The 23,633-nt window shown below is 34.5% G+C and overlaps 4 protein-coding genes across 5 annotated transcripts; 3 read left to right on the forward strand and 1 right to left on the reverse strand.

The window, feature by feature from the left end:
* Positions 1 to 4,847: 4,847 nt before the first annotated feature.
* Positions 4,848 to 6,882, forward strand: LOC107939881 (probable serine/threonine-protein kinase PBL23). Its single transcript, XM_016873263.2, has 5 exons — positions 4,848 to 5,119; positions 5,461 to 5,633; positions 5,774 to 5,963; positions 6,067 to 6,458; positions 6,557 to 6,882. Exons 1-5 carry the CDS (start codon positions 4,996 to 4,998, stop codon positions 6,809 to 6,811), a joined length of 1,134 nt encoding a protein of 377 aa, XP_016728752.2. The 5' UTR covers positions 4,848 to 4,995; the 3' UTR covers positions 6,812 to 6,882.
* A 350-nt stretch (positions 6,883 to 7,232) lies between these two features.
* On the forward strand, positions 7,233 to 10,448 carry LOC107939866 (sm-like protein LSM8). Its single transcript, XM_016873249.2, has 6 exons — positions 7,233 to 7,388; positions 8,668 to 8,737; positions 8,912 to 8,952; positions 9,099 to 9,173; positions 9,555 to 9,607; positions 10,243 to 10,448. Exons 2-6 carry the CDS (start codon positions 8,701 to 8,703, stop codon positions 10,331 to 10,333), a joined length of 297 nt encoding a protein of 98 aa, XP_016728738.1. The 5' UTR covers positions 7,233 to 7,388; positions 8,668 to 8,700; the 3' UTR covers positions 10,334 to 10,448.
* Positions 10,449 to 13,949: 3,501 nt separating this feature from the next.
* Positions 13,950 to 17,042, reverse strand: LOC107939863 (glucose-6-phosphate/phosphate translocator 1, chloroplastic). 2 transcript variants are annotated; one of them, XM_016873245.2, is made up of 6 exons: positions 16,303 to 17,001; positions 15,749 to 15,974; positions 15,586 to 15,669; positions 15,259 to 15,481; positions 14,531 to 14,744; positions 13,950 to 14,415 (listed from the first exon to the last, which is right to left on the reverse strand). In XM_016873245.2, exons 1-6 carry the CDS (start codon positions 16,777 to 16,779, stop codon positions 14,404 to 14,406), a joined length of 1,236 nt encoding a protein of 411 aa, XP_016728734.2. In that variant the 5' UTR covers positions 16,780 to 17,001; the 3' UTR covers positions 13,950 to 14,403. The 2 variants fall into 2 exon arrangements, with proteins under 2 accessions (XP_016728734.2, XP_016728735.2); XM_016873246.2 differs by lacking the exon at positions 15,586 to 15,669 and having other exon boundaries at positions 16,303 to 17,042.
* Positions 17,043 to 19,404: 2,362 nt separating this feature from the next.
* On the forward strand, positions 19,405 to 21,908 carry LOC107939860 (uncharacterized). Its single transcript, XM_016873242.2, has 2 exons — positions 19,405 to 19,479; positions 19,570 to 21,908. The coding sequence occupies exon 2, from the start codon at positions 20,663 to 20,665 to the stop codon at positions 21,479 to 21,481; it is 819 nt and encodes a 272-aa protein (XP_016728731.1). The 5' UTR covers positions 19,405 to 19,479; positions 19,570 to 20,662; the 3' UTR covers positions 21,482 to 21,908.
* The last annotated feature ends 1,725 nt before the right edge of the window (positions 21,909 to 23,633 follow it).

Genomic DNA, 23,633 nt, shown 5'->3' on the forward strand with positions numbered 1-23,633 from the left:
TTTCCTACAGGTAATTCCATTATTTCCCGTGTACCTGTTTTTTCAAGAGCGCGCATCTCCTCTAAAATAGCCTCCTTCCACTCAAGATAAAGCATCTTTCACATTTTTGGGTATTTTCACAGTATTGAGGCACGAAACAAAGGCTGAGAATGTCGAAAATAAGGCTTTATAGGATACAAAGTTAGACATGGGATATTTGGCAATATTTCTAACACCTTTTCTTTTAGCAATTGGAATATCTAAATTAAAAAATTCATTGGCAGGATTATGAGCTTTACTTGGACTTTTGACAAGATCTTGCAGGTTTGATTCTTGGTGATGAATCTGATGGATTCCACTTTCTTGATTTCGATTTCTTCTTGAGTAAACAATTAACTCCTTTTTTTGTTCTTTATTCTCATGATCAGACTCTACACCTTCATACTCCTTTTTATTAACAACATTAACATCATTAATTTCTGTGTTAATCATAAATTCTCCTTCCCCATTATTAGAATCCCTATGTTGTATATTCCTAGTATTTTCTTTATCAATTATAGAATCTTCCTTACTATAATTCCCTCCCTGAAGATTATAATCAAAATAAGATTGCGTTTCAACAAATGTGACATCCAAGGTAACTATAATCTTCCTATCAATTGGATCATAACATTTATAACCCTTTTTATTAGAAGCATAGCTAACAAAGACACATTTTTTTGCTCTAGGATCTAGTTTACCTTGGTTGTGAATATGAACAAAAACACTACACCCAAAAACTCGGATGGATAAATTTGTGATCAATTTAAAGTTAGGAAAGTTATCTTTAAAAAGGAGAAAATGAGTTCTATAGTTTAGAGTTTTACTGGCATTCTATTAATAAGATATGTAGCTGTTAACAAGGCTTCGTCCCAAAGATAACGTGGTACTTGACTAGTGAACATCAAGGCTCTAATTACTTCCAAAAGATGTCGGTATTTTCTTTCTGCAATACCATTTTGTTGTGGTGTATTTGTACAAGAACTTTGGTGGACTATTCTATGTTTCATTAAGAAACCATCTAATTGGTCACTAAAAAATTCCCCACAATTGTCACTCCGAAATACTTCTATTTTAACACCAAATTGTGTTTTCACCATAGCATAAAAAGACTGAAACACATTTTTAACTTCAGACTTATCTTTTAATAAAAACACCCAACAAATATGAGTATGATCATCAATAAATGTGACAAACCAACATTTTCCTGAAAAAGTTGAGACTCTTGAAGGTCCCCAAACATCACTATGAATTAACGAAAAATGTTTGGAGGCTTTATATTTTTGAGGTGGAAAGAATGACCGATGATGTTTAGCCAATTCACAAAATTCACAGTGATATGAAAGACTTTTATTTTTAAATAGGTTAGGTAACAAATATCTTAAATAGTGAAAATTAGGATGTCCAAGCCTATAATGCCAAATCATAACCTTATCAAAATCAGAAACAGAATTTAAACATAAAGTAGTTGTTAGTTGACTTAGATGGTCGTCGTCAAGAAAGTAAATTCCACCAAATTCTTTAGCATTGTCAATCATCCTCCCTGAGACCATGTCCTGAAATTTACACATAGAGGAGTCAAATATAACATGACAATTCGAGGACTGGGATAATTTACTAACCGATATGAGATTACAAACTAGATTTCGCACATGTAAGACATCATGTAAAACCAAGGAAGACGAAATTTTAACAGTGCCTTTTCCAGCTATTACCGAGAACGATCCATCTACTACTTTGATATTTTTGTTTCCTATATAAGGTGTGAAAAAAGAAAATGACTACTAGTGATGTGATCACTAGCTCCAGGATCAACGATCTACATGTTTGTTTTACAAGGTTTGACACTGAAAAAAATAGAAAAATCAGTACCTGATTGGGCAAAAGAGGAAGAAGGATTATTGGATGAGTTAGGAATAGAAGAATTCATCTGAAACTATGGTGATTGAAAAAGCTTGTGTAGATGCTCTAATTGTTCTTTAGTGAATGGAGACCCTCTCAGAGAACTTTGGCCCTCATAATTTTCATTAGTTATTTGGAAAGCTTTGTTATCCCCTGATTGTGAACCACGACCATTGCCACTCTTTTTTCTTCCATTCGTTAGTTTCCCATAGAGCTTCCAACACGTTTCTTGAGTGTACCAATATTTTTTGCAGTGATCGCACCAAGGTTTTTTCCTTTTTTCACTATCATCATTATTTTTAATAGTTACAAGAGCAGAATTATCATCATTAGCTTCAAACCCTAGCTTTAACATTACTTTTCCTCTTGTCTCCTCTCTTCTAACCTCAAAAAAAATCTCACGAAGTTTTGGAAGCGATTTTTTCCCTAAGATCCAAGATCTCACTTCATCAAATTCTTTATTTAAACAGCCAGAAACAAATAAGCGCGTTCATTCTCTTCTTTTTTCATAGCTTTTACACCATCTCTGGGACACTCTCATTCATCATTATAACACTGATCAAGTTTTTGCCAAAGAGACATCATCTCATTATAATAAAAAGTAACTTCATTTTCCCATTGCCTAGCTTTCCAGAAGTTTTATTTTTAACTCAAAGATCTGTGAAGCGTTTTCTAAATTTGAATATGTGTCTTTTACAGCGTCCCAAACATCTTTAGTAGTCGGGAGAAAAAGAAAAGGTTTACCTACGGATGCTTCCATGGAATTAATAAGTCATGCAATTATTTTAGAATTTTCTTACCTCCACTTGCTCATCTTTGGATTGCCCACCTGTGGTTGCTTGACTTCTCCAGTTAAATGACATAGCTTGCCATGCCGATCAATTGCTAATTTTACGGACTACGACCATTCCAGATAATTCTTGCCATTTAGCTTGTGAGATGTCAGCTGAAAAGAAAGGTAAGACGCCTCTGCCCCTTGAGTCATTGTACTCTCGGTAGTTGTTTCAACGGTAGAACTTTCTTCCTCTGTTTGATTGATGGATCTCTTATCTCCAATAAAGACTGTTTTAACCATGATGTTACTAGAGATTTAACTTAGCTCTAATACCTTAAAAGTTTTCAAGAGAGCTTTTAATAAAACTGTTCTATGTTTTATTAACTAAAGAATTGAACTTAAATAGAGAAAAGAGTCCTAATCCTAATTGGGAAAATAATTCCCTTATTCTAATAAACTACTAAAAGATAAAATAAAATATTCCTAGAATATGAATAAAACTTATCTACCTAAATAAATTTAAAATATATACATATTTCAACATATACCACCAAGGCTGTTCCAATCAGATGTTACCTTACAATACTCAAATTGGTGGAAGCAATCAATGTTGTCTCATTGTGATGTTATCAAGCTATTTCTTAAGAGGCCTAGGGGTCCAAGAACCACATGTTTCAGTAAGGAAAAAGGTTTGGTGCAAAGGAAATTCTACCAAGGAGAATGAAGATAAAGGGGTGAAAGTAGCAGGGGATTTGGTTCAGGAGGGGATTGGAGATCAATTAACATAAGGGAAATTTTGACGAGTGCTATGCATAACAACGAAAACAAAGGTGAGAAGAGTGAGTTTTCCCTAGGTGCTTAAAGTCAATCATGTTCAACTATGAAACCAGGTGAAGTTAACATAGAAAGTTTTTTCAAAGATGAAAAGGATGGAACCTTGAAAAATATCCGTGATCCTTTACCGATCGGTGAATGTCAAAAAGTGCAAACGTTAACTGCAGTTGCAAATAAAGAAGATGTTGAGAAGCTCAAATATGAAGAAAAATAGGATGTCGAGGTTACTGAGAATCGATATCTGATAGGAAAATCGAAAGTATTGGTCACAGATGATGTCAAGAGTAACTGAAGTCTTAAAGATAGAGGAGAAGGCAGTAAGACTCTTGATCTTTTAACACTTGGAATTGAACTTGAAGCTCAGATTTGCAGGCTTGAAAAACACTTTGCTAAGCTGAAGAAATAAAGATTTTTGCAAAAAAAACTGGTTTTAATTGCACAAATGCTATAGATTCAGTAGATTGTCTAATGCTAGTTCTTGCAGCATATACTGATCCCAGAATTGTGTCACTAAGGTTTTTTGTGACACCAGCTAGTATCCTAGTTATTAACTTTTGTTAATGGTGGGGAGAAATAGGTAGAAAAGGTTGAACATCTAAACCAAAATGTAAAGCTTATTATGGGATAGAGAATGAAAAACAAACACTATATGAACATTTATTGATTCTGTTCCTTTATTCTTCTGATCTTTGCTACACGTGCTTCTTCCTTTTAGAGTGATACTCAACACTATCAAAATTAGCAAACGGCAGGATTCATAACCACTACTATTCTACGAAATTACACAAATAGTACTGCATTTTAACAAGTGAATATCATTTCTTTAGTGTTGATTATCTTTTAATTAAGTCGTTTGACTTGCTTCCAGCCTTCTACATTGTCCATTTTCTGTTTTAAGCAGCCTGTATCATAAACATCCTTAATCTCTTATTCAAGTCAAACACGAATATTTTAAGAAAAATGAAGAACTAGGATAATGAGTCAACTAAATTAGTTTACAATGGACAAGTGTTACTAAGTCATAATCAGGGTAAAGAAAATTTTGGGGTCAGTTTATCATTTGTAGTTGCCTCATGAAATCAGTTTTTGGAACTGACCTGACAAGTGGAAAGATGAGAATAGAATGGAACGGAAATACAAGGAAAGAAAAGCTCATAATAGAAAAAAAACCATTTTGACTCGAGAAATTTCTGATAATGAGAAAAGTAATCAACAAATGGGAAAAATATCTGTTAGCTTCTATGTTTAGCAAATGTGATGTAAAGTTATTTTTGGCTATCTGATTCAATGGAGTTTGGACAAGAGAAGAAGGAAAACAAAAAAAAAATCATGAGACATTGTTCCTTGTGTCCTCCTGAGGAACCAAATAGATTTTGGTTACCTTCAGGAGTTAGGTTCCTTCCCATAGCTCAGCTGTTATTTGATTCAAGAATTTTGGTTGTCATCCTTACAAAAGGAAGACCAAAATGAACTGTTTTTCATGTTGCACGTCGGAGGAGACACTAACAAAAAGGTCATTAGAGAAGAGCATCAAGGAATATCATGACACAAGAGTCTTGGCTTCGTTTGCCAATATTTCCTTCAACAGTGGTACATTGTTTTACCCTATAAAACGTTTTAAATAGCAGTCATGTCATATTTATCATAATTGCAGATGTAATAGATGTTTTTCACTGTAAATACCTTAGATTTATATATTTCTTGTGTCAAAATGGTTCCCATGATAGATGCTATTGCATACCATGATCAGCTTCATTTCTGATATCCTTGGTCACCTTGTTTAGGCCTTGTAGAATTCGGTTGAGTATCAACACGAGTATGTATCCTTATATTTAGAAGGTCGTACATCTCTTACATCCATATCAAAAATACGTGTTGAATATAACTATCGAACATAATCGTAATATTCATGATTGAACTGTTTTTGACAGATAACAGCAAAAAGAGACTCATAGGCCAAGAAATAACAAAAGGGGGCAAAGGCAATGTAATTTTCAGATACCGTGAGATATGCACAGCCACTAACAACTTCAACCCTCGCAATCAAATTGGTGAAGGTGGCTTTGGTAGAGTCTATAAAGGACTTATTGAAAACTCAAATAAAGTACAACATCGAATCTTATCTCTTTTTTCTATGTTATTCCGTTTTAGATACGAGCGTCGAGTATTCTTAACATGTTTTTTTTGAATTTTTTTACGTATTTGGAGGATCATATTTTCATGCTATTGTTCGATCATACTCAGGTTGTTGCTGTGAAGCAGCTTGATAAGAATGGATATCAAGGGAACAGAGAATTCCTGGTTGAGCTATTGATGTTGGTTCTTCTTAAACATCCTAACCTTGTTGAATTGGTTGGATATTGCATAGAAGGGGATCAAAGGATTTTGGTCTATGAATACATGGCTAATGGCTCCTTGGAGGATCATCTTATAGGTATGCTCGCATTTGCCGGTTTCCTTTTATAGATATTGAAACTCGAACGGATCGGATTAAGGTTCGGGTACTTGAGTTGTTTGTAAATATGACTGTCTTTCAGATTTACCTCCAAACAAGATGCCATTGGATTGGAATACTAGGATAAAAATCGCGGTAGGAGCGGCTAAAGGCCTTGAATACATGCATGAAATAGCTAATCCTCAAGTGATATACCGAGACTTTAAAACATCAAACATATTACTAGACCAGGATTTCAATCCAAAGCTCTCTGATTTCGGACTCGCAAAGGTCAGTCCATCCGGAGATAATTCGCATGTATTCACCAGTGTTATCGGAACCTACGGATACTGTGCACCTGAATATATACAAATCGGCCAGTTATCGACGAAATCCGATGTTTACAGCTTTGGGGTCGTGTTTTTGGAGCTCATCACAGGAAGAAGAGCAGTAGACAATTCAAGACCACCGCGAGAAAGGAATCTTGTTTCTTGGGTAAGTATTGAATGTTTTAATCTGGAAGTTCGTTTCTTCCTACTCATATCTCTCGAGTTCTAACTCGGTTAGCACCGATTGTATCCTGTTTTATGAAGGCAAAACCTTTATTGAATCACAGAAAGAAGTTCGTTTTATTGGCTGATCCATTGCTCGCTGGAGATTATCCCATTAAGGGCCTCCACCACGCACTTACGGTTGCAGCAATGTGTCTGCAGGAAGAACCGTCTCTTCGGCCATTGATGAGTTACGTCGTAAGGTCCCTCAAGTGCTTAATTACATACAGTGAACCAGCAGAAGGGAAGAATATGAAGCATTATCAAATGGTGGACGAATCTAACTGCATCATATAATATATTATTTATATATATATGAACGAAGTTGGATTTTTTTTCTTTTCTAATATTTATGTTTAACATTTGCATTCAAAGCATCTAAAAATATGAATATAAAAATACAAAAACTTTTTCAATTAAATATATAAACTTAAAACTTTAAATTAAAAAAAATACAATATCGAGCATAAATCATAAAATAAACCTTAAAAATAGAAAAATGGCATGCATAAAATTTGGTAAAAATATAAGTATTTTTATGTGAAATTTCAATATTTGAGTTTAAATGAGAAAATTAGTATTAATCCAACTCAGTTCAATTTTATTCTAAAAAATTTTTTTTTGCTCAAATTTATATTTAATAAAAAAATTAATAATTATGGTATATAAGAAAAAAATTAGTATGTGATTAAAAAATGATTAAATATATTAATTATCGAATCTTGGAGCCTACATACTACCAAATTTCAATGCGTTAGTTTCTTTATCATCTTTTTCCCTCTCACTACCCTAACGCAGCCGACATACTTTGGAAAACCCGACCCAACAAAAATATTCGGTCCCTAACTCACCTCTGAAGCCGCTCCATTCCCAGGTTTGATGAGCTTCACTCTCATAAATGTTTCTGTTTTGAAATTTTTGTTTGCATTTTTAATATTTCGTTTTTTGCTTCTCAAAAGGTAAAATTTTTTTGTCTGATTTTGCGTTGTTTAATCTGATGAAATATTAGATTTTGAGACTTGGGTTTTTTTAAATGAGTTGGAACCTAGGTTGATGTTGAAACTGCTTAATTCCTTTGGTTTTGATTATCTTTAGTAATTTCTTGTTAGCTGCTACTTAGACTCTGTTCTTTAAAATATGTGCTATAAGTTCTAAGCTTAAATCAAGTGAATGCGTTTTGTTTTTTTTTTAATGTTATTCAGTTTGAATCTACAGATATGGGTTGAATTGAAAGTAAAAAATCTCCTAAGATAAATTGAGAATCCTCTGTTAGCCTAGTTTGTTTGGAACTTTTGTTTTTGTGCCATTTTTACATCTACATAACTCACTTGAGAAGGACGTTATACATCTAAAACTCTCTCGAACCAACAATTTAGAGCTAATACTGAGTTGGCACTTACGGAGCTTTCTATCCGAATGATTGATACTCTTGACTGTTTTTATTTTATTATTATTATTATTATTTTTTGAAATGCATTACATGTGTGATCACTTCAAGTCGTGTAACCAACAAAATATTGGATTCCAGTCCCATAGTCTTGTTGATGTGCAAATATGGGTTCGGCGGTTGATAGTGGTTCACCCAGAGGCCAAGAGCCGCAGGTGGTCTTCTAAGACATTGGGGGAGAGGAGCTCTTCAATTTCCATGGCTTTCTTGTGTTGAGAGAATGAGGGGATTCCCCCCTTTAGGCCATAGGGGGTGGCTTATATAGCCCAAAAGTCCTGTGGGACGAGCAAGGTCTCCATGTGTGATGGTTGACCTGGTGAGGTCCTCCAAGTGTGGTGGAGACATACAACAAGTCTCTAACCCTCACCTACTATTTGTATCTTATATTTGGCTTCTTAAAGGAAATGAAAATGAATTTTTGAAAAAGTATAGCATTGAGAGATATGAGTAGTTAAGTCTTAGGAGTAGACTGAAATCTTGTGCTGAGTTTAGGTGGTAATGATGAATTCGAGTTATGATGTATTTGTTGCTATGTTATTTTTCAACAAACTTTGGTATCGAATCTTTGGTTCTTCCATATAACTTAAAGAATCATGTAGATTCTATGCCGGGATCTTATTCTTATTTTATTGTAATACATTATATCTTCTTATCCTTGCTCGAACTTGTATTTGAGAATTTACATCTTCTTCCTCTTGTTGCGCAGATATTGTAATTCACTGCTTTCAAAAGCATCAAAATGTCAACTGGCCCTGGGCTCGAGTCTCTTGTAGATCGTAAGCTTACCGTGATTACCCCCTTGTTTCTTGAGTGTTTTAAGCATAGCATCTAAAAGACAAACAAATAGTTGGGCTGAATACACATCGACTTTCTAACACCTATCTGTTCCTTGTAGTCTTGATTGGCATTCTCATTATTTACCCTCTCTAAATCATTTCCTTCATGTGCAGAGACTATCTCGGTCATTACCAATGATGGACGTAACATAGTGGTATGTTGAGGAATACTTGCTAGTTGCTATACAATTTTTAGTCTTGAGAATCTTTTTTCATTTGCCTAAGTTCAGATTCTCTTATTTTCAATGAGATCCTAACCAACACCATTGCTCCTCTGCTTTCTCTTCTCCGAAATGTACAGGGAGTTTTAAAAGGCTTTGATCAGGCTACAAATATCATTCTCGATGAATCTCATGAACGCGTATACTCCACCAAGGTTTGTGTCACATTTAACAACTTTTTTTTTTAATTACTATTTGTTCCTTTAATCACTAGGCACCTAGTTTATTGCAGAAGTAAATGGTTTATTATTTTTATCATAATACACTTGTGGAGTATTAGTCTATATACCATAAACAATTTCTTTATCTTCCTTTGATCCTTTTTCTCTCATTTATTACTCTTCACCCCGATTATGTTTCTCAAACTCAGAAAAGGGTATGTGTTCAACACGGATATGCTAATAAATTTAAAATTTCTACATATATTTGGAGGATATGCTTGGATACATATATCTGAACCCTAAACCCTAAACATAATACAATCTGAACATTTTGTACAGCTTTTTTTCTTTTAAATTCAAAGTTGAAATTTGCAGGAAGGTGTTCAGCAACTTGTGTTGGGCTTGTACATAATAAGAGGTGACAACATGTAAGATACCATTCAGCATCCTTTTCTATTCATTATTCCGCATATAATTGCTATTATACACTATAACCTATATTACCCGGTCGTGGAGTTGAATATCATATAAAAATATGCCCAATATGGATATGCTATTTTTCTTTTCTTTTTTTCCATATATTTGAGAGATCATATCCTCATTATCCTTATTGGAATATATCAGACATACATGTTGGATACGGATATTGAGGAAAACTAAGAGTCCGGATAATGGTAAATGTTGGTAGTAGAAGTCAGATTGCATTTTAGCTCCTATACTAAAAAAATAGGCGAACTAGTCCCTGTACATTAGACCAGAGGGCAAACTGATCCTTTTATTAAAAACTCCATCGATTTTTACTGTTAAAAAACGAGTCTTTGTATGTCAACATAAAGTAATGTGTCATGTCATGTGTCATCGATTATTCCGTCCGTCACGTAGTTTTTAAAAGAAAGTACTGATTTGATCTTTGGTTTAATGTACAAGGATTAATTTGCCTATTTTTTAGTAGAGGGTGCAAAATGCTATCTAATTCTTAATACAGGGGTTTCCATGGTACTTTTACCTTTAGATAACATAAATTATAAACTGTTGCGTAATGTTTATCCTTTAATTATTGCAGAAGTGTCGTTGGTGAACTGGATGAAGAGCTGGATTCTGCACTCGACTTGTCGAACCTGAGAGCACATCCTTTGAAGCCAGTTATCCATTGATTGAACTGATAAAAGTTGTAGAGTTATTTTTAAGGACAGCTTGTTGGATTGAATACCTTAAAAGAACCAAAGTGTAATGAATGATAATATCAATGTGTATTAAGTTTTGGATGCATTTCTATGTTATATTTTGTATGCCAATTGTTTTCCTTCATTCCTTTATGCTCGAAATCAATTGTGCTTTAAACCTTCCGATAGAAGATGAGGCTAAAAGATCATCATCACCATCATCAATGGCAGCCGCAATTTGATGATAACGACCAGAAGCTGATGATCCCCCCCCGTCTCCAATGAAACTTGAGAATCAGCATCATTGGTCAACAACACAGGCGCTCTGCAAATGGGGCATTAGAGTAGAGTGAGACTGAAGCCACATATCAATGCATTCAAGGTGGAAACCATGGCCGCACTCGGGCAAGTTCCTTCCAACATCATTGTCCTCGAACGGACTTAAACATGCGACACAGCCCAAGTTGTGTAATCATACTTATTGCTGTTGTGTTCATCCAGTTTGAAAATGAACAAGGGGATAGAAGAAATGAGAGAGGGATCGAGACCCTCGGAAGGGGAGGGGGTGGAGGCGTTGTTGTGGAAGGAGAATGCGTTGAAATGGCGGAAGCAACCGTGGGGGAAGACGTGAGAAAAGAATGCAAGAAGAAATTTAAGAAATTTCTTTAAACAATATAAAAGCCCTAAACCCAAAAACATAATCCTACCCCAAATCAGTACAAAATGAACGAATGATTTATATGAAAAAGAAAAATCTTTTTTCGACCACAATGGGTTTTAGGGTTACAACTTTCACTTGTTTTTAATCACAAAACAGATTCCAATGGAAAATAAATTGGAGACTTTTTCTTTAAGATCTCAGGAAGATGAAGAAAGAAGCAAGGTCAATTAATTATTATTTTTATTTTTGCTTTTGCTTTAGTAGGCAAAATCAGACCTTTTAAAAAAGTAATTAAGTTACCGGTTAATGGTCAAATGATTTTTTTTATGTATTTTAACAGTTTAAGTATCCAATTGAGTGTACAAACAATAGGGGCTTAATTGCTTTTTCTGAAAAAGTTTAAGGTCTTTTTTATGCATTTTAAAAGTTTAAGTACCCAATTGAATAAAAAAAGGGACTTAATTAATTTTCCTGAAATAATTTGAGAGCTTTTTTATACATTAAGCCTTTTCCAATTTCAGAAAAAAAAACGACATTTATTATATTTTCCATGTCATTCTTTTATCAATGTGGACCAATGACGTTTCGCCATGTGGGTTTTAATCCACTTAGTATAATGTTAACAACCTATCAACGTCTTAACAGGAATGACATTTTGGAGGCTTCAATTGGTTGTTTATTTTGGATTGAGGGTCCAATTAATTGCATTTTTTAACTAGAAACTTAATTAATTTTCATGTTCTATTATAGTACCAATAGTTTCCAATGGCAATGCATATTCTAAATCTATGTGAAGGTTATAGATTTAGTTTGTCTTTTAATTTGATCATTTTTAATCTTTATACTTTTCAAATTTTAAAATTTTAATCCTCACCAAATGATAACTATTAAATTCCATGTGTCTAACCAAACAATCCTTTCTTCTTCCAATTTTACAATCTTCCCATTCATTACCGGTGAGGCCTTCTTCTCCTAATTCTTTCCATTCTACCACCGAATAATCGATAAGAATTCTCAAATTTAGATCGGCTAATTGTTCTTGAATAGCACCTGCTCTTGTAGAAATTTCATGACTTCGAAATGTATCAAAACCTTGGATAGTAAAAAAAGTGGGATATTGTATTTCCAGGATTGAATTTCATATTCGAATGAACCTCGTAATTGTAAGAATGTAGGTTTTTTAGCGATAGGCCTAGCAAAAGAAAAATTAGGATAGGGCCATGTGGGGTCCCCCTTAATATCGGACATGAGAGTTTCCTCTCATTTGACTCAAGTAGTTACACCAAATAAAGATAAAAGAAAGAAGTTCTCACTTTCAAATTTTAGAACCCCCAAAAAGGTCTACTCTTTACTTAAGTTCCAAGAAACATTTCATTGATTGATTCTTATTTTATTGATTTAGATTTTCTTAATTCTTTATTCAATTCAAAATTAGGACATAAATGAAATGTAAAATTCTTGAGTATCTACTTCCGCTCGAATGCTGAATCCTCTTAAATTAAAATTAAAGAAGTGTCTTAAGAGATTTACTTCTCTATGTACCCTTCCATTCGATCTCTTAAGTCCTGCGGTACCTCGACGATTATACCACGATGCCCTGAACTTAAAGCCTAAGCCTATATGTGATGTATAGACTTCTGCAACCATGACATATTTGTTTCCTTGAACATAATTTCATTTCTTTCTAAAAAAACTAAAAGAAATGAGAATAGTTAATTCCACACACAAAAAAAAGAAGTCTTTTTTTCACAAGGTACAACTCAAAATTCCTAGTTATTTATTTTTACTAACTCGACCATAGATCAATTCCCTTTTTATTTGGGAGTATTGAATACGCCCATAATTCTGAGCTTTATGTTACTCTTCTCGAGAGACATGTCAGATCCAAGGCATCCCAATTCGATTGAATGGGATGACAATTTCTCATTCCTAATCTATAAAATTATAATTTCGATAAAATCACACACAATAGTATACTAGACCCTCTAATTCTTTAAAAGGTTTGTCTAAAAGATTGGCGATATGACTAGGAAGGCATTTCAAATACCATACATGAGTTACTGGATATGCCAACCTTATGTATCTCATTTGATATCTTTGTATCCAAGAATCAACAAATTCAACTCCACATTGTTCACAAAATTTAAGGCCTTTCTTGTTGATTTCCAATTACTCAGTAATTTCCACAAGTGCAAATTCCACTTTTTATAGGTCCAAAATTTTTTTCACAAAATAATCCATCCTTTTTCAGTTTATTAGTTTTGTAATGAAAAGTATAGGGTTTTGTCACCTCTCCAACGGTTTCTCCATTAGGTAGGATTTTCTTGGCTCAAGCACTTAGTTATTGGGGGAGGAACTGATCTAATTTGGAGTGGTTGATGTTTATATCGATCGATCATAGAAGAAAATTTCTAATTCATTCCAATTAAGCTTCCTTCCTATTAATTTGGAAGTTCTTCTCTTATACAAGCAACATCAAATCCCTCTCAAACCTCCATTTCTCCTACCTATTGTCTTCCTTGCTTGGACCTTCCTCCAAGTGATTATTGTGTAACAAGTGCATGATGCCCACGTATTTTATCAACCCAAATAACCATGTGTAACAAGTGCATAAGTTAAAATTTATTATCTCAAAAATCTAATGCGATCATACGTGGAATGCCATGTCAGTTTATTATTTTCACATATTGTTCACTAAAAATTCAATTAATGAATTAATCACGATCATTTACATTAATATTAGAATTTTAAAATTCACAAAATTAGAATAACCTAATTAAAAAATATGAACAAAATCTATATGTATAGCACAAGATTAGTAAGTGAATTTAAACAAATTTAATAGATACTATTTGGGTTATGACTAAAATTTAAAATTTTAAAAAATACAAAGACTAAAATTGACTAATTCAAAGAATACATAAACTAAAATTTTTCAAATTAAAATATAAGGAAAATCTTTAAATAAATTATCAACATGAGATTCATATTTATAACTTTGAATGTCTTTATTCAGATGAGACCACATATATTGAATGTTCACCATAAGCTAAGGCGTTAATGGCAACTAAGCTTAAATTAAATATGATATTGTCTTGGCTCTATTTATTCATGTCTGCTGACATAGACAAGGCTCGGAACATTGATGCTTGTTTATTCAAAAACATGTTGCTCTCAAAAGTCTGAATTAAAAATATAACTTGCTTAATCCACTGCACGACAATGTTTATGATCATCATTATTATGAATATCTACATTTCCGCAAGCTGTCTGCCGGTGTCTATTCGACCAAAATCCAGCCATCACAGATTCGATACGGTAGACTATCGACTTCTCAGAGTATCTCTTTCACCGTCTATGTTATTCGATGAATCAAAATTGTTGAACCCACCCACTTTTCTCATGCTTTGGCCTGCAAGAAGAGATTTCACGTGAGGATTGGGATGGTGAAAACATCTCCAAGGCATGAATGGGGCATGTTACAGAACAAGAATGCATCCTCGTTTGTAATTCACATGATCACTCACCTGGGAATACAAGAAGGTTCCGAGGATAGCAATGGCAGCTCCAAGAGCATTGATCGGCTGGACAGGCGTGCGGAAGATGATTATGGAGGAGACTATAACGGATATACGTTTCATGGTGTTGCCAACACTAAACGTCAAGGGAGAGATCTCATCGAGGGACATGTATGAGACCTGGTTGTACAGATGATAGAAAATACTCTGCGCCGCCACCCACCTATCACAAACATATTTGTTAGCAAACACGAAGTAAGAAAATCATATACCATCACAACTAGATCCTAGACACTTTTAAGAAATTTCCCAAATAAAGAAAAATGATAAAATTAGGAGGAGAAAGCTAAGCATATGGTAAACACGAAGAGTACCAAAACCCGGACATAAAACGGATGACACGGATATCAGATAGTGTTCATGTTACAGGTGCCTATTGGAATCTTTAATGGAAGTCTAAGTAACTAGCAACAACTCAGTTCAATAAACAATGATGACAAATTGAATCCACGCTTGGAACATTGAAATCAAGAGATGGCACTCCGTCATATATTTCCGGTTCAGATTAAAGAGTCGTAGTTGACATCATAAATGGAAATTCGAAGACTCGATTCCTCCCAATTTTTTATCTCATGACTTCAAAGCATCCACCAGAAACCAACAAATGAATCCATACAATATTAAGTGGGAAAAAAAACAGAACAAGGAATTAAAAACTTAGGACCTCGTGTTATTACCAGATGAACTGTGGTCCAATCTCAGATACGGCCTCTTTCCATCCTGCTGCCCACATATGCGCTCCTTCCACAGCAATTGCAAAAGGTGTGAGAATTAGAAGAGACAACATGGATAGACATGCATAGTAATTCATCCCGCTAATGGATTTCCCCTTCATGCCCTTCTTTGAGAATATGTTACGGAAGACAAACGCCAAGTTTGATATCATAGCTCCCATAAAACCTGAAAATACTCCGTGAACAACCAAGTTCAGCACTCCGGTCATAACCCGAAAAAGAAAATTACATAAATATCCAAAACAAGACACCATAGTAGTAAAAACACACTTGAAAAGAGAGTGCTCGGTTTCAAACTGATGGTCGACATTAATCTCATAAAGCACAGATAAAGAAAATAATCTTTTCCTAGTCCTGCAATTTCTCACCAACAGACAAGCAACAGTTATACTGAATATTATAATTCGCGTATCAAAGGAATTAAGGTTGTTACCGGTCATATTGAAGTTGAGTTCGGTTAAGGCTGCAAGACCGCAACCACCAATGATGGGAACAAGGGAGAGGTAAACTGCTGGAGGGAATCTCTCTCCAAGCAAGAACCTTGAAACAATGACACTGAAAGCAGGTTCGCCACTTTTAATGATGTGGGTGAATGAAACAGCAACCTTGGACATACTCACAGTGGCTGCTACATGTCCAATTGTATGTGCCACAGCAACCTAGGAAAAATGAAACCACAAAAACACCAAACAAAGTTAATGAATTGACATCTTAATCTTAATTTTTCAGAAACAGATATATCAGATTTCCCTTTAGTTTTCTTCCACCTAATACCAAATTATGGTTTCGCTTTCATTTAATTTGTTTTCTTTGCAATCAGACAAACTGTAATTTTCATAAAACTGAATCACAGATCATTTGCAAAAAAAAACTTTTTCCTCCCTATGATCCAAACAACATAAGCACACATTGTATAAGTGAACACATGAATTCCTATCATTTTCTTTCACTCTCACAAACCAAACAAAAGGATATGGAAAATCTCACCGGAAACAAAGCCTTCCAGAACTCCAAATTAATTTTGGGGGGCTCAGCAATCTTTGTAGCCCATGAAACCAACATCATCAAAGAACCACAGGCAAGGGATAAAGTTGAAGTCAACCAAGGGTAAGGGTAAGCATTCAAAACCTTCTTGTTATATATATTGAAAACCACATTCAAGGCCCACCATGTTGCAAAATAAATCCCAATTTTCACACTTTTTGCTGCTTCCGATTTCGCTTCCGCTGCTGCCGGTGATGGCGACTTGTCAGCTTCGTAGGCCTTACATAGGATCACTGATTTTTCATTAAAACTTTGGAAGGATGAGATATACAATGGCTTTGACAATGAAAGGAGGGTTCTTTTTGGATTGTTCTGAAGGTTCAAACATGGTAAAAATAAGGATCTACACGTTATTGATGATCTTTTGTCAAAAACTGAATTTGAGACTGTTAAAGCGGATTGCTTCAGAGTAAAGCTCATATTTTTAAAAAAAATTCAGATAAAAACTCAAAAAGTTAAGCTGAGATAAGAATTCTTACTATCAAGAATTACCAGTTATTATGAAAATGTTTGAAATAACTACTAAATTCTATTTTCTTTTCTATTCATAAGAAAAAATCTATATCTTTTTCCTTTAAATGAAAAAATTAAATTAATAAATATAAAAAGAAAAAAAATCAAAATAAAATAAGGAAGAAAGAGAAATTTAAGAAGGTTCTTATTTGTAATTTAAAGAGGATAACAAGGAGGTGAAAACCTTGAAAATTTAATATAAGGAGAAACTTTCCTAATCCAACCAAACTTTTTAGTTTCATTTCATATGGAAAATCTTTTTTTTTCTTTTTTCCATTAAAATTATTATCAGGTTTTTTCAATTTAATGTTAGGGTGTTTTTGTTTTACTTAAAATAATTTTCTCAAAAATGATTTTTTTAAATAAATTAATTTTTTTAAAAAAAGTGAGATTTTAAAAAATAAAAAATCTTTATTTTTATTAAAAAATTAATTTATAATATTTAGTAATATTTATAAAAAATTAAATAAAATAAGAAATAATTTTTTTGTAAAGTAATTAATTATATTTTAAAAATAGTATAAATAATAAAAATAGTCACTTTTGTTTATTTCGGATTACATTTTAGTCATTTATGTTTAAAATATTATGTTTTAGTTATTTACATTATCATTTTGTTACGAAGTGGCCACTCTACCGTTAAACTTCGTTATCTCCCTCAGCAGTCCTATATGGCAATCCAAATGGATTTTAAATGTCAACTTGGATGTCCAGTTGCTGGGATAAAAATAATTTTTAATTAAATAAATTTGATTTGGATTGCCACGTAGGACATCTAAGTTGGTATTTGAAACTCATTTGGGCTACCACGGTAGAATAACTACTTCGTAACAAAACAATAACGTAAATAACTAAAATGTAATATGAGATAAATAAACCCTTAAAAATAAATTGAATAAACTAATTAAATTTTTTATTATAAAAAAAAAACACTCAATATAAAATCAAACCCAACTAAACTCCAAATATAAACCGGACCATCCCACCGAAAATATAAAATATAAATCCAATCACCAATTAATTTATTCAACCAAATTATTGGATTTTAAATAATGACATTTTTAATAAAAGCTCACAACACATTTCTTTTCTCAAATTTGTTCTTTTCTTTTATTTATTATAATTTATAATCAAACAATAAAAAAATCAATCAACATTCGTATAATAATAAATCTTATAATTTTATAATTCCATTAAGATAGTAATTTTTTATAAATAAATAAATCTTTGAAAAAGATTAAAATAAAAAAACCAATCAATTAAATCGAAAGATTCGGTTCGAATAGTTCAATTTTAACAATTGAATTGTTTTGGTTTATTCGATTTTGATGATTTATTCAATTTATTTAATTATTAGTATGTAAAAATCTAACTCGCTAAATGTACACATGTTTCAAGAGGTAGTCCCTCCACTTTTACATCAATGGGATTTTAATAACAAGCAGAATATAGTAATTAGTAGAAATGATAAGCTAAAGATTGACTTACTCTAGTTGTTATAGAAAGGTAAATTCTGTTATTAGTTGTTGTATTTTATGAAAGTTGTAGTTTTTGTTCATGTACTTTAATTTGATCAATTTTAATCTCTATACTTTTTGAGTTTGTTAGTTTTAGTCTTTTCATTTTTTGAATTTTGAAATTTTAGTTTTGACTCGAATGATAGCAATTAAATGTTTTTGGTTAAATGCAATTATTAGTCCTGTACTATGCAGACAGTTGTGGATTCGGTTCATATTCTCCAATTGAATCATTCTTAATCTCTATAACTTTCGAGTTTTAAAATTTCAATCTTGACGCAAATGAAAATCGTTAATCCATTAATTAAATTTTTAGCGAATAATATTTGAAAATAAAAAACTATTACGAGACAAATTAAAATTAGAGAAATAAAGTAAAGAGTAGTATACGGTGTGTTCAAGAGTTCAAAATAGAGGTGCTCATGGGCCGGGCGGACCGGCCAGGCCCGATGGCCCGCCCGAAATTTGGGAGGGTTTGGGTAAAAATATAGGCCCGAAATATGGGCTTGAGCAAAAAACGAGGCCCGTTTAGAAAACGGGTCGGGCCTCGGGCACCACTTTTTCGGCCTGGGCCTGGCCCAATATAATAAATATATTTATTTTTTAAAATTTTAAAATATTTTTTACATACTTTTTTAAATTTTTTTAAATTTTAAAATATTTTTAAAATACTTTTTAAATTTTTTTTAAAATACTTTTTTAAAATTTTTTAAAATTTTAAAATAAAAATGGGCTGGGCCGGGCCGGGCCAGGCCCGGACTTATAATTTTTTTCTCGGGCCGAGCCTGGGCAAAATTTTATGCCCATATTTCGGGTCGGGCCGGGCCCGGACCTAGGACCTGGGCTAAAATTTTTTATGGCCCGGCCCAAACCCGACCCGGCCCGGCCATGAGCACCTCTAGTTCAAAACATTATTGTAGAACGGTGTGTCTTGATTAGTTAAAACGGCGTGTATAGGGATAGTTAAATGAAACGTTGCGTTTTAAGGGGGCTAAGGGTCTGAGCTGTAAGAAGGGCCAACTAACTGTTCAACCTTCTTAAGCACGCCATTGTACAATGAAGCAGCAATCAATTAGGTTAAGCAAATTTGGTATTTTCTTCTTCCTCTTGATTCTTTCTCTTCTTCTTCCTTTTTTTTTTTAATCAAAATTTCTCTCTAAAATTTCTATTCATAACAAAGGTATCAGAGCTTCAATCGATCCTCCATGGCTGGTGATGAGTCGAATCGAATCCTCCTAAGCACACTCCATCATATGCTTTATCCTATTATTGTGGAAGCACTCCACCAGGTTTTCTCACCTCATGGATTTGAAGGACGTTTGAATGCTATCTTAGCTAGAATTTCTCTGCAAGGTCGTAATATTTATGATGGCTGTTGCCAATTTGATATACAACTTTATGGTGCCAGTGCGGCAATCTACGGCTCATGTGCGGACGAGGATGTGAGCGGTACCTCAAACGTTGATTTCCAAATCTGAAAATGGTGATAGGGATGGTGATGTGGTGGAGGTAAAAAGGCTTAATAATCGTAATTCTCCGTCGTCTGATTCGACACCGGTGGTACCGATTGACACGGATAAATATCGTGTGATCCTTAAGAACAAGCTCCATCAAGCCTGCGCTACTGTTGCTCTCTCTCGTACGTCGACTGTGAAGGTAGAAGGTTCGTCTGCGCCAGTCGAAAATCAAGCGCTTCAATCGGATCCGATGTTCAAGGTTCCTCGGATACAAGAATAGGGTGAACCTGATGCTAGTATTTCAGTTGTTTCAACTACACAAAAAATGTCAGGGACACGAGTGAGACAAGCCATAACTGGGACAAATGATAGGTGTACAGTGATGGGTAAGGTTCCTCCAAATGAATATTCCTTCAGTGGAGTGCCAGTAGCAAACGACCCAGTAGATTATTCGATGGGATTTTAGGTGATTCTGTTGTTGGGAATTTAATGGCTTCTACTCTATTTTGTTTATTGGTATTCGGTTAGATTTGATAACCCTAGAAAAACCCTTACTTTGGATCAGGGATTTAAATTGCGGTCGCGGCCGCGTTTTCGGTCGCATTGCGTTTATGCGGTCATTGCGGGTATTGTGGTCACAACTTATTGTAAAATATAATAACGATTTTGGTAGTAGCGGTTTCAGACGGTGCCGCTACCGCTATATGACAGCCGCTATTTCGGTAATGGACTGTTATTTAAATCCCTGCTTTGGATTACTTAGGCAGTGAGCTATTCAATAGTTTCTCAATTGTCTGTTCTTGTTGCAGCCCACACATGCCTGAAGAAAGTGTGGTTTTGTTAGAAAATGGTGCACTGTTCTTGTTTGATTTAGCTTCTTATGTTAATTGTCAGAAACTCAATGGCTATATTAAAGGGAGTAAACTTAGAGTTTTATGGGATGATTCGAGTTGTGCAAAGAATTATAAATGGATGTGCATTGAGATCAATTGGCATCCTAGGATTTTAGTTGTTGCCCAATCAGATGTTGCTTTGTTACTTGATTTTAGGCATGATGAGTGTAATGTAATTTGTTTAGCTAAGATTGAGATGTTGAGCCCATATGCTGTAGTTGATGAAGATCAGTCCCTAGCGTTTCCTAGAGTAGGAGCTGATGGGTTTCAGTTTGTTTTAGCTTCCCAAAGTTTGTTGCTTCTTTGTGATATGCATAAGACAGTGGTGCCAATGTTGCGTTGGGCTCATGATCTAGATAATCCTTGCTTCAATGATGTGATTAGGCTAATATCTTCAAGAAAGATTGAAGCTCAACGATATTGTGCCTCATGGAATTTGGTGCAAAATTTTGATGTAGCTAATGGAGAACCATTGTTCTATTTTGAGGATAACTTACTATACTCCTCGGTTGGCAATGAATATGAATTTCCTAAGAGGTTCAAGTATTTGAACTTCGAGTATCTTCGTGGTTATTTGAAGAAGTCCCACAAGGGGTTTCAGCAGAAGGAATCTTTTAACCTAGATTTTCATAAAATTTTGTATGAGAAGTTGAAGGTTTGCGAATTTGCTCAATTAAAGTCCTCTCCAGCACTTTTTTGTTGTCTTCAATGTCATTATCTTACCAAACAAAGTGCTTTTTGAAATCGCCAAGCAGATGCTTGGAATGAATATTTGATTTATTAGAGAAGCTAACTATTATTTGGGAAAGGGTATGGCTGGAGGTGAGTTGGTAGTAACCCCAGTAGAGAATCCTGGGTTCTACCTTGAGGATGCAACTATTGTAAAAAATACATGTTTGTATGGAGCAATGGGTGGACAAAACTTTGTTAGAGGAAAGGTTGGATAGCGCTTTACTGTGAGAAACTCACTTGCCCAAGTAGTAGTTGAAGGCTCTAGTGACTATTGTTGCGAGTACATGACTGGTGGTTGTGTGGTTGTACTTGGAAAAGTGGGGAGAAATGTTGTTGCTGAAATGACTGGAGTTTTAACATACATGCTTGATGAGGATGATACTCTAATACCCAAGGTAAATAAGGAAGGGCAATTTACCAAAAAAAGTTTTTTTTTTAAAATTACCGAAATGGGCTCGGTATTTTATTATTTATCGAAATGGGTCTTTTTCGGCAAATCGCGTCCACGTCAGCGCGATGTCAGGGGACGTGCCAGGAAATCGCTGTCACGTTAGAGCGCTTTGCTGACGTGGCAACAAATCGCGTCCACGAGGGGACGATTTGTTGCCACGTCAGCAAAGCGCACTGACGTGGTCGCGACTTGCCCATCTAATGAAATTTCATGTATATAGTTGCACTAAATTATTTAAATTATTTATAATACCTAAATTATCCCTATTTATTTGTTATATTACATAAAATACTCCTTTGAAAATACAAAACATTATGATAGCTAATTTAAAATTTAATCTCCACAACTAATGAAAATCATTTAAAATGCTAAAACTAGATCTGTTTGAACAAACTATAAGAAAATTCCTGGAATGCTGTGATTTTTTCGTCTTCAACGAAAGATCTCGAGAAAGATCATGGTGAGGAAAGCTTGTGCTTAATGAGGAAGCAAATTTGGACACTCCGAATCATCTAACAATTATGCAGAACAGCAACCGTCTTTCTTCACGGTTGAAACATTATCTCGAGAGCCGACATTGATGGTTTGTCTCTTGGGCAATGTTGTTTGATCATTCCCCCCTTCGAGTGTTTTTCGACTGATCACATGATGTATTTGAGTTAGTACTTCAGTGAATGCATGCTTAACATTTGTAGATTCAATGGCAGATGTTTCCATAAAGAAGCGCGCACACGTGGGCGCGACTTATCTGTTTATTTTTTTCTCCAAAACCTTAAAAATCCTAAAAACCCTAAAACCTTAAACCTTAAAATCTAAAAACCTACAAGTTAGGAAATCGCAGTCACGTCAGCGCGCTTTGCTGATGTGGCAACAAATCGCCCCCTCGTGGACGCGATTTGTTGCCACGTCAGCAAAGCGCTCTGACGTGGTCGCGATTTCCTAGCACGTCCCCTGACTTCGCGCTGACGTGGACGCGATTTACCGGAAAATGACCCATTTTGGTAAATAATAAAATATCGGGCCCATTTCGGTAAATTTATAAAAAAATTAAGCTTTTATTGGTAAATGGCCCAATAAGAAAATTGTGAAGACCTAGAGAGTAACTACCTTTGTTGGACTCATGTAGCTTAGGAGTCTTATTGAGGCCCATGTTGAAAAAACTGGGAGTTGCAAAGGCTCTATGATTTTTCTTGAATGGGACAAATACTTACCACTGTTCTGGTAGCTGGTTCCACCTAGTTGGCTTCGAGGTTTCGTCGCAGATTATGGGTTCCCCTTATGATCTTGTGTTGGACAACATTGTTTTACACGATACCCGGGCAAGTCAGTTCTAGAGTTCCTAGGAGGTTGTTCTATCCACATCTTTGGAACCCTGAAGCATTACATCATTGGACCGCGATAAAAGGATGTGGGAAATGTGCCAATTATGTACATCTTTGTTGCCATTATAACAACAGTAATGATAGCAGGTTTATACTTCTTTGATCACAGTGTTGCTTCACAGTTGGCACAACTTATATCTATATTACTTGTTATGCAAACTGGGGCTTTGCCAGAATCAAAAGTATTGGTCAAGTGGCCAACACGTTCTTTGATCCTAAGAGACGAGGATCTTTTCGAAAGGGGAGTATTTGTTATAGGACAAATTAAAATTAGGGAAATAAAGTAAAGAGTGGTAAACGGTGCGTTTAATAGTTCAAAATGGTACGTG

This window comes from Gossypium hirsutum, chromosome D11 (genome assembly GCF_007990345.1).
Source record: "Gossypium hirsutum isolate 1008001.06 chromosome D11, Gossypium_hirsutum_v2.1, whole genome shotgun sequence".
NCBI lineage: Eukaryota > Viridiplantae > Streptophyta > Magnoliopsida > Malvales > Malvaceae > Gossypium > Gossypium hirsutum.

Coding starts and splice junctions, on each gene's coding strand:
- LOC107939863 (XM_016873245.2), bottom strand. CDS start 16,779: ATGAGCTTTACTCTGAAGCAATCCGCTTTAACAGTCTCAAATTCAGTT. Junction 15,975..16,302: donor TCTGGAAGGCTTTGTTTCCG/GTGAGATTTTCC, acceptor CATTTTTCCTAG/GTTGCTGTGGCACATACAAT. Junction 14,745..15,258: donor ATTGGACCACAGTTCATCTG/GTAATAACACGA, acceptor TGTTTGTGATAG/GTGGGTGGCGGCGCAGAGTA.
- LOC107939866 (XM_016873249.2), top strand. CDS start 8,701: ATGTCAACTGGCCCTGGGCTCGAGTCTCTTGTAGATC. Junction 8,953..9,098: donor ATGATGGACGTAACATAGTG/GTATGTTGAGGA, acceptor CGAAATGTACAG/GGAGTTTTAAAAGGCTTTGA. Junction 9,174..9,554: donor AACGCGTATACTCCACCAAG/GTTTGTGTCACA, acceptor TGAAATTTGCAG/GAAGGTGTTCAGCAACTTGT.
- LOC107939860 (XM_016873242.2), top strand. CDS start 20,663: ATGCCTGAAGAAAGTGTGGTTTTGTTAGAAAATGGTGCACTGTTCTTG.
- LOC107939881 (XM_016873263.2), top strand. CDS start 4,996: ATGAACTGTTTTTCATGTTGCACGTCGGAGGAGACACTAACAAAAAGG. Junction 5,120..5,460: donor CAATATTTCCTTCAACAGTG/GTACATTGTTTT, acceptor TGTTTTTGACAG/ATAACAGCAAAAAGAGACTC. Junction 6,459..6,556: donor AAAGGAATCTTGTTTCTTGG/GTAAGTATTGAA, acceptor TGTTTTATGAAG/GCAAAACCTTTATTGAATCA.